At 36.2% G+C, this 10,776-nt stretch overlaps 1 protein-coding gene across 1 annotated transcript in view; it reads right to left on the bottom strand.

Annotated features, from left to right (window-relative positions):
• Positions 1-4,230: 4,230 nt before the first annotated feature.
• LOC117290654 (matrix metalloproteinase-24-like) overlaps positions 4,231-10,776 on the bottom strand; it is a 28,900-nt gene continuing 22,354 nt past the window's right edge. Inside the window, exons 6-10 of the mRNA XM_033772172.1 lie at positions 9,860-10,035; positions 7,963-8,104; positions 7,451-7,564; positions 6,535-6,681; positions 4,231-5,796 (exon numbers count right to left, since the gene is read on the bottom strand). Coding sequence (XP_033628063.1) covers positions 5,513-5,796; positions 6,535-6,681; positions 7,451-7,564; positions 7,963-8,104; positions 9,860-10,035 — 863 coding nt within the window. The 3' untranslated portion in view covers positions 4,231-5,512. The remainder of the gene's footprint in view (positions 5,797-6,534; positions 6,682-7,450; positions 7,565-7,962; positions 8,105-9,859; positions 10,036-10,776) is intronic.

The raw sequence follows: 10,776 nt of genomic DNA, 5'->3' as shown, positions 1-10,776 counted from the left end.
GGGTGCTTTTAGTTAAAGGCTTCAGGCCTGAAGTCTTTTATTACTTGAGTGAAAAATTATCTCTTTCTCAGAAATTATGCTACATCAGAGGGAGTAGTTTTCACATTGTTTTATACAATCGACAGCTCTCCATTACTCGTTAGTATGTATTATGCTAACTGCCAATAGTGTCCATGCTTTAAATATTTGTACATTGTTGTATTGTTTTTGTTCTTGTACCATAGATTCTTTCAGTGTGCAGTTTTGTTTTATGTTGCTGGCCAATAAAAAGAAATACAAATTATACAGTTATTATTGTTATGTACCACATGGATAACAAAGGCAAATCAACTATATAAGAAATATGACACTTGACTCATGTAATTGAATTTGTAAGCACTGCTGGCAATATTATTTTTTATAACATTTTAAAATTTCACTTTTATTGTACAATAATGTGGTTAAAATCATTATACACAGTTTTACTTACTACTTATTCCAGGATTTTGAAAACTATTTAAAATCATCGCCTAGAAATGGATCTGTGGGAGAACCACCAAAATAGTTTCGAATTATTGTAAATATACCCTATACATTGTATGGTCTCAATCATGTAGGTTACATACATGTAAATGTAGGTGTGCTTTAAATAGGGCTTTGGGATAGCTGTGTAATCGCACGTGGCACTAATGCTGAAAATAGAAGCCACAGTAAAGTATAGCCTACCCGGGTCTCGGACATTGTGTCAAATTTCGCTAATGTACGCAAGCTATTCTCACGTGTACCTACTGTACTACTGCAGATGCAGTGATCCTGTTAGGGTTAGTGGTAGAATTTTGTGTTCTGGATGTTTTGATGTCAATATAGTGCTATATACTTTTTGCTTGAAGCCAAAATGGCCGCCTGCATGAAATCCTCCAACAGTTTAATTTAACTTGCACTGAAACTTGCACTGAAACTTGCACAGCTACTGGTTGTGAAGCATTCATTGTCTATAGGTTCCATAGATGCCACAAAACAAGTTATTTATACACTATTGTTATTAAGCTATTTAAAAGTTACATATTGAATTATTTCTGGTACAGTCTCACTTGGTCACAAATGAATGCTTGTTGTGAAATTCCTTCAGACAATTCTGATGTTATTATTTCACATGGATCACTGGGAAAGCCTTTGCTTGTGTCGAACTTCACGATGAAGTAACACTATTTGTCGGCGACTTATCAAAAAGGAATTAACAATTAAGTAGTTCATGTATATTGCAAATTCCAGATGTTGAAATGTACTGAACAGAGTAAATTACTAAAACAAAATACACAGACAAAAGTTCTTTTTAAAACATTGGCAGTTGCCAAACACGGAGATAAAAGATTTAAAGATTTAAAAAAAGTATCACTGCTGAAAGAAAAATGATTATGTAAGCTTGCATGTATTTTGGTAAGTAGTTTGATGAATTCAACTACATGTGAGCATTCACCAGTGACCAGGCAAAGACCCTGTACCAGTACTTTTTCCAAACTTTAACTCGCAAATGGTGTCAACCGTTTCTTTGAAGCTACTATATTATGAAAAGACAAAAACTGTCTTATATCTCAAATGTTATAACTATGTGCAAAGAATTATCAATCTCATCAATATGACTGTATGTTTTATTTGTACTTAATTAACTTAAAATGTACTATTAAAGTACTGTCACAACCTGCCCCGCAGTTTGTGTGAAGTATGAATTTAAACTAATTTAAAGCTAAATTAAATGCCTGCTTTTAATTTAAGTAGGGCGCCACCAGCAGACCCGAGATATATTTTGTTCAATCCTTTATTGAAAAACGTATTGAATGTGTAGGATGTGTTACTTAAAAGTACCATTTGTCTGTAATAGTGGAAATGAAATCATGAAATTTTTAACTCTCTGATATGAAAGACCAAAGAAGAAGAAAAAAAAAACAGAAATAAGGTCAAAGCTATCTGTGAAATATATTGTGCCTGCATGTATACATAGATCAGATTTGGTTTTTGAATATAATATTATATTCCAAAACAAAATCTTATAAAATGTAATTTTTTTTTAAAGAAGATCACAGTTCAAGCATAGGGCAATTGTTCAAGTACTACCATGTGAGTAGTTTAAAAACATTTCAAACAAGCAATTAAAACAATGCATAAAGTTAGACATTCCAAAGTATCAAGTACTAATTCAGGTGGAAGGAGCGAGTTATACAAATACTTTATTCAGCCCAATTTCCCTTAATGTTTAGATAGGGCCGAGGACCAATCAAACTTTACTCCAAGTCATTGTTAGTGGTCCGGCTGGCTAGTCCAGTGTTGATCGATGAAAAGCTACTCTGTTTCAATGATTGGAAATATGGACTTATGAAAAAGCTGAGGGACTAGTGAAATAACTCGCTAGCTTTTCCTGCTAGCTGGTCACTGAAAATGGATAAGGGCAAACCCAGTTACATGTACTACATTGAAAATGTTTACCAAAATACTACAGGGTTGATAATTCATAAAGGCATTGGACCCCATGCCCCTGAGCATTGCATTGGGCTCTATGCCCTTTGTTAATGTTCATCCTAGAGATGCCCTTACAAAAACAAAGTATCAGCCGTCGATTTCACAAAACTCTTCCTAACTTAAGACTAATCTTAGGACTTAGGACGAGTCCCAAGCCTGCACTGTAGCATGCAGACCTTGAGATTAATCCTAAGTTAAGACGAGTTACTCGTCCTAACTCGAGATAAGACGAGTCCTAACTCTTTGTAAAAACAACCCCTTGTCTCCCACTATATGATGACCCCCAACCTGGTGGCGCCCATGGTTTTGTGACTTACGCATTACTCTAATTAATAAATATTTATTTAATTATACTGTAGATATCCAAGATTTCTAGCTGAAGAATTTACATGCATGATTGCTACGCAGCCTTACTCCTAGTTGTACACCTTAAAATGCATAAAAACTTTATACAATACACTCATATTTTTATGAGCTATTTTGTTAAACATCACACAATATGAAATTATATTCGTAAATCTTTCAGTTGTTGAAACGGAAAAAATATAACTTATCAAACTAATTACAATAGTTACATGTGCTTAAAACAGTCTGTACAAATATTAAACAAAATGGTTCAAATCAATTGATTGAGTTGATTTCATTATAAATACTTCTTCAGTTAATTCAAGTAGCTGAATGGTGAGACAAAGTTGACTGATACCCAAAGCTAGACACCTCTCCCTGTATCTGCAAAAAGTTCCCTGAAAATAAACCAATCTTTCCATGTTCTAATGAACAAAATTGAAAATCTCCTTGATTGTTGAAACTGTTTCCCTCTAAATGTAATTCCAAATATCTCCCAGATATTTGCACAGAATCTCCCCGACTTCAGGATGCAAAAGTTGACAGTTCTGTGATTAATTTTTTTGAAAAATAGATTGGTCAAAGTCAGTTTTATGATCCAGTTCTTTGTTTGAATAGTTAGAATCCTTATGACATTGAATATTATTACAATGTTCGTGTAGTTCCTCAATTACTCTTGTCAGTCAATGTTAGACTTATAAGTCACAATCTGATTTCAGCCAAGTCTTTAGGTTAGACCAATCCTGTACCTCTACCTTACAAACACGTACTTTATTTAGCACAGTGCCTGATATCTGGCAGAAGTTGATCCCACCCACCAAATAAAAATTGTATAAATAAATAAAACAAGTGCGCATACTTTGACACAATCCTTTCCTCTTTACAAAAGTACCCCCCTAAAATCCTGTAAAGATTCCCAAGACACAATAAAGACAGAACAGGAGGGGGTACACCATGCCACATATTGTGCACCAATAGAATATTGTTATCATAAATCCATTAATAGCACCACACTACTGATACACAACGGTATTAAATACCCACATTGAATACATCAATCACATTAAGAACTTGTACACCCTCTCCTTGCTTTACTTGTTGAAAGGCAGGCTTTTCTTTTGTTAAATAATCATTGTGTGGCCTGCCAACAGGTGTTCATTTCTTAGTAGGGCCTATGTCCATTTAAAGCCATCTTCTTTCAGTCTCACTACAATGGGCTGTGCAATACATTGATATCTTTTTGTTTTTACCCATAACAGCGATGTGTGTTAGCACTGTATACTCATAGGCATATTACTCGGGTGGGATTCGAACCAACGACCTTTGCAATTCTAGAGCAGTGTCTTACCAACTAGACCACCGAGATTGCCTGGTGGCTAGAGGCAGTTCGAATCCTATGTTTTAGCAGCAGGTACTGCAAACGATTTAATAGATGTTAAATTTACATCAGGGGATAAAGAATACCTCTCGATACCTCTCGTTCCTTACCCCTGGAAGGGAATCAATTAACCATGGTGATTTTGCTAACCTGAAAAGACTGCTCAGAGGGCTCCCTTCTTTAAAACTTATTTTGGTCCAATCCACTTCAAATGCATCATGTTTTTACATCGTCACCCTACACTGCATATAGTTAGAAATGAAACAAGATCTATATCAAAGAGGAATGAGAGAGGACCAGTTGCTCTTTGGCACGATGCCTGTTTGATTGATCGCTCTGTGTATGTCACAGAATCGATCAAGCACAGGAAGATATTTTAAACCAATTTATTTGGATATTTCAAAAGTGCTTCTCTGTGGCATGTTTGTATAAATATTCACACCAAGTTTTCATATTTTTTCAAAAGGAAAATATTTGGCCAAAATGCCCCTGATAAACAATTTATTTTAAAACAGACACTACCAAATGTAATGCACAAAAATCTTGAAATTTCTAGGTTTGCAAAATGTCAAGTGAGGTTTGTGGAGGCACCATGTACAGAACCATCGCAGCTCGTACATGGTGTCTCCGCAAAACTCAACTGATTGAATATCCCCCTTGCAAAGTTTCAAAAATGTAATTCAAGTTTCTTTAACTCTATTCTCTTTCAGGTTTGGTTAGAAGGTAATGAACCATAATATGGAAAGCCACTGACAAATGGCTGGGCATTTAAAATGTTCAAAATAAAAATCAACACTTTTTTATAATTTGTTTAAAAAGAAGTCTGCTAAAATTGAAGATTTTTATTCAGTGATTCCACGGGACAGTTTTACTTTTTGCTGCACAAAATCTGAAAGGAACATTACACAATTGGTTTTTGCTAACAAAACAGTTGCTGGCAGTGTAGGCACTTTATGTTATACACCATACACATAAACTGACAAACCTGTATAAGTTTGGGAACGATCGATAGAATAATAAATTATTATATACAAAGCTTGTTGTCCATCCACTTTTTGCAAAAACAGAAAAAGTGAAATAATTGGCACTATATTTGTGTGTACAAAGTTAGAAATAAAAGTGTTAAACCATTCCTCACTACCCTGTACTCTCCATCACATGTTATTATTTGTTATTTTTAACACACACCAAGTATTGGAGACTCTGCAGCATTCATTTGCTATTAAGCGAATTAACACACATGTTTACGTACGAATCATGGACAAAAGTTTTTTTGTTAAATTGTCACTGACGTCATCAAATCACACACCACGACAGTAGAACCACCAGTGAGATATGAACTCCACAGGCAACAGCTCGGGTTGCATGTGAACCCGGGCTCACTACAGCATCTGTTTTGGGTGGTTCGATTACTGGCTCATCCTCTTCACTGGTCTCGACAAGATTTTCTGGATTGATGCATCCCATCCAGTCCTCGCTGAAAGATCGTGGGTATCCTTTGTCCACCTTGCCTCTGCTCTCGTCAAAGCGCCAATATTTCTTACTTCTCACAAAATATGTGTACCAAGTTTTTGTTTCAACTGTTGAAAAATCAAATAAAAGTCACCTTGGTAAATATTAAAAGTTTCCAAATTTTTTACATCTTGTTTCATTTTCCTGAACACCTAAGGTTTTTTACGTCTAATTGTATTTTAAATAAACACCGATGATCTAAAAAAAAAAATTACAACACAAAGAGAAAGGTTCATAATTACCTAGCAAGTACATACCAAGTTCTTTTTTACCAGACTTTATGAAGCTTTTTGGTCAATAGAGGGCGCTACCTAAGAGGGACTGTAAAAACTTCAAGTGTGTTTATAACCCCACATCTGTGGCCTAAGTTTTTGACCACAGAGTGGAGCTATAATAGTACCAAGCTACTTTGTCGGTGTCAAAGGTGTTGTAATTGACTTCTTACTTTAATAATATAAGAATCACAGATGGTATATATGATTTACAGTTTAAGTAATCAGAACCACCAAAGCTTGCGTCGGTTTGGTGCTTCACCACTTGGCCTCGAAAGGCCGTTGTACAATCTTCAGCAAGATTTCAAATATATTACTTATATGAAATTGGGCACAGGTAGCCATGATCTACCTTCCAGTGTTGTTGACTCGATTCGGTGACTTAGATTTGAGTCAGGCTTGAGTTACCAATTTCAATGACCTGCGACTTAACTTGACTTTGGGGAAGAATTACTTGCCACTTGACTTGAGGGAAAATGACTTGTGACTTTATTTGAAAACAAAATGACTTGGTTATACAACACTGCTACCTACCATCTATAAACCTAAAGGCAGTGTCCATATTGCTGGGGACGGCAGAATCCCAATTATCGGCAACTTTTTTAGGATATCCACTGTCCACCTCTTTCTTTATCTCGTCATACCTCCAGTAAAGGTCACCCTTGAAGAAATATGTCTTCCCTGAAACAACAGGAACAAAATTATCTTAATAAAAGTCAGGAACTGAAAACCGAGAAATAAAAAGATAATTGAAACATTTGATGAAAATATTTAGGATTTTACGAAACTTCCCAAAAAGAGGGAAATTTTCCAATACCAACTTGAAGATAAGAATCAACCCTGTCAAAATGTGAAGTGATTAGGTAAATTTATTTTCTCTAGAAACACTACTGCCTCTTTATCAAGAAAAGCATCTGCTTAACTCATTCTTAAATTGCAGACGGCAGAGGAACAAGGATTTTTTTTCTTAGTCCCCTCGGTGTTTGAGTGTCGTCTTCTTCTTATCGTGTCCACACACACAGAGATATATATTGTGTTTCAGCTAGAACTGATCACAGTTCCTAGCACTATCATTGTACTCTGCAAGGTCCTCAGTTCTGCATTCTTGCTCCAGTAGGGGGCATCTCAGGAGGAGCTCCTTAGTTTGTGGCTCTGTCTTACATATGCAGGTCATGTCTTCAGAGTCTAGATATCCCCACTTCTTGAGAGACTTCTTGAGTGTAAAACATGATTTTGTTCATGTTTTCCAATGTCTGGCAAATAACAATGTTTCAAAAGGATCATGTCCACAGAAATAGATCTAAACATTCACAGGCATTCTCCTCACCTCCCCAATCTTTTTTAACATTTCCTAAAAATAAACTTCCTTTTTGCGGAGGGGTGGAGGGTCGGAATGTCCCCAATTTTTTCTAGCAAAGCAAGAGAATAATTACGGGGTGTTTTTGCTTACCAGTGTCTCCCCAAGGCAAAGCAGCATCAATGTCGTCTGGTAGACCAAGCTCCCTAATAGGATGAGGGAAGGAAGGGTCGCGGTTTGTGGAAAAGTACTCCCAGTAACTTGAACCTGGAAGGATATAAGACGTTATGCATCAAGACGCCGCCTAAATCTGTAATTTTTTTAAAGCAACTTTCTTGTGAGGATGATTATTAAATAAAGCACAACTCAGTTTTCAAGTTCTACAGTAATGCCATTTCTTGAGAATTACTGAAATCTCACTTTGAACAATTTAGTTAAGGTTTATAGTTTTGCCAGAGAGTATAATTATAGTCATATCAAGTATAATGTATGACATTGAGTTAGTTTCATTACCATAGTTTTGGGGCCATTTGATGTATTATATCAAGCCATTTATTTGTACTTTTTTTAAATCTATGTGGGTGGAAAGGGGGAAAGGGCTCTGTGAGGGGGTCGAGACTCCCGCCCCTTGCCCCAAGCTATTCTCAACACAAAACAAATCTTACCTTTAAAGAATAATATTTTGTCATCAATTCGTTCATATGCAGCATCCAGTTTAACGGGCAGCTGATCCCAAAATCTGGATGTGTCTATTGGATAGCCCTCCAGAGGTTCTCCTTTCATATTCATCCTCCAAAAACTCTTACCCTGTTTACAAAAAGTATATAAAAATTAACAACTTAACATTCTTCCTAACAAAGTACAGTATCTTTGGTTGGATTAATACGATTTGAGGTTTTGCAGGCCCCTATTGTTGGAATAGGTTGGTACAAACCTGGATTGGGATCAGCTGAGGTTGGGGTGTATGCGAGGGACAACTTTATGTATAGAGCTGTTTAAGCACTATAACCAGCTAAGCACCAAACTGTTGTGCTCACCACAAAAAAAATATCAGCTAAGTTATAATGTCATGATATACAGACTAATTTTACTTAGCAGAAGGTTGGTATTTTCACCTTTTGATTTGACAACCCCTGGGGTTATAGAAGTTTGCACTTTTGGAAACTTCAGTGTTATGGCGTTGGAGAAGAAGATCAATGAACATGGTTTGTTGTTGTCTGGACAAAATGAAACAATTTGTTTGACCAGGCAACATAAAAAGCCCAAACATCAGATAAAGGTCTGCAATATGCAGAGTTTCTGTCGTCGGTTCACTCAACTAAAAAATGTACCAAAACAGTATCTAGGGAATCCTCGTAAGGTTATTGAGTTTAACGTTTCCTTGTAAACTTGAGCTTGTGGGTTCAATCCTGGGTCTCAACTGACTTGCCCTTATCGCTGAGTCAAAGGAAATAATTACTTTCATGGGAAATTTCTTTCAAACAGTTCGGGAAGAGGTAATAAATCAGGCTTTGTAATTCGGTGAATGGTTGGGAAATGTTTCAACCGGAAAGTACCAATCACCTTGTTTCATTTTTTTTCAAATTATACATTTTTATTACTTTGTTAATTTTGTGGCGTTGAATTTTATATTGATGTAGTTCTATGTTTAGCTACTAACTGTATTTTAGATGGTGAGTATTTACTTCTAGTGCGCAAAATTAAAAAATTTAACTTAGTTTCAAGGAGTAAGAAGAAGAAAGATTGTGGACTACTGAGGCACAAAATAACAAATTTTTGACACAATTGGCTATCAAAGTTGCAAGAAAATAATTAAAGAAAAAACACCCTTGTTGTATAGAATTGTGTGCTTTCAGATTCCTGAGAAAGGCTTCATGCCTTAATCTTTTAATCAGATTAGATTGGTATGGTGAAAAATGACCTGCTCTTTCTCTAAATCTGTTATTCTAAAGGGTGTAAATTCTAAAAATGTTGTTTAGTAGCAACAGCTCTCAAGTGCCCTTTACCAAATAACAATTTGGGGTGATCAATTTATGGAGTAATTACCAAAGGTCTACCCTCCTTTAAACTGTCAAGGAATTACCACTTAATATGAACCTATTTGTACAAAAAAAACAATGAAACTTAAAGGCAGTGTACACTATTGGTAATTGTCAAAGACTAGCCTTCACAGTTGGTGTATCTCAACATATGCAAAAAATAACAAACCTGTGATAATTTGAGCTCAATCGGTCGTCGAACTTGCGAGATAACAATGAAAGAAAAAAACACCCCTGTCACACGAAGTTGTGAGCGTTTAGATGGTTGATTTTGAGACCTCAAGTTCTAAATCTGAGGTCTCTAAATCAAATTCGTGGAAAATTACTTCTTTCTCGAAAACTATGGCACTTCAGGAGGGAGCCGTTTCTCACAATGTTTTATACCATCAACCTCTCCCCATTACTCGTCACCAAGAAAGGTTCTACGCCAATAAATATTTTGAGTAATTACCGATAGTGTCCACTGCCTTTAAAGAGAGAGCAAGAACTTCTCCAAAAACTTATTCTCAAAATATGAGTTTACCTTAAATAACATAAGTTCTCCTCTTATTTTGGCTATAGCATTGTAGGAGTTTGCACAATGTGGATCTGGGCCAGGCTCCGGGGTGTTAGGGACAGGGAGATCGGGCCTTGGTGGTCCAGGGGGAGCTCCTGCTATAGGCACATCGGGTAGAGATGGTATTGATCCTTGGCGGGCACCTGAAAACAAAAGACGGGTGTATGATGAAGTATTCTTCTTTCATTGGCTTTAATATACAGGGACAATTTGATCACATGAAGGGCTTTATCTGTTTTTGCCATGGAGGATGTTTTTTCCTTCATATACAGAAGAAAACAACAAAAGACTTTTGTACACAAACTCTTGGAATCAGAAAACCCTGGCAAAAAATTCAAAATCCTTCAATCGCTGTTGCTTATTTTAATGTTAGCAATCGAAAAAAGCAGCTATTTTGAAGTCTTTGAGAAAACATTTTTGGTTTCATCAAAACATAACACCTGATTTAATTAAATTTCCTCAGGATTAATTGTGTATTTACTGAAAGCATTTGAGGATTAGAACAAATTGACTCTTCCAAAAACAAATGAAGTTATCTCCCCTAGAGCGATAACAAATTAAACACGTAACAGGTGTTCTCTTCATCAAACCCATCTCCTCTCTGTCAACTGCTGGGTACAGGTTTGTTAAAGCTTCTTCCATAGCGTGTGTGACCCTTTCCTTATTCCATGGATCTCCAGACACCAGTCTGGCAAAGCCATCAATCATTCATACTCAGATGTTTGCTCAGGAAAGGATTCATAAAGGATGAATTTGAAAGCTTGAATGGAATCTTCATGGAAAGCTCATTACAAGCCTGTATGCTTCGTTTTTTAAAGGGCAAGGGCACCAAGGCATTTTCTCCTTGGTACAGGGCACACAATGAGAAAATTGTAAATTTCTAC

The sequence above is a fragment of the Asterias rubens genome, chromosome 5 (genome assembly GCF_902459465.1).
Source record: "Asterias rubens chromosome 5, eAstRub1.3, whole genome shotgun sequence".
NCBI lineage: Eukaryota > Metazoa > Echinodermata > Asteroidea > Forcipulatida > Asteriidae > Asterias > Asterias rubens.
Note: the sequence above shows the minus strand (reverse complement) of the source record. Positions and strands in the feature narration are given on the sequence as shown.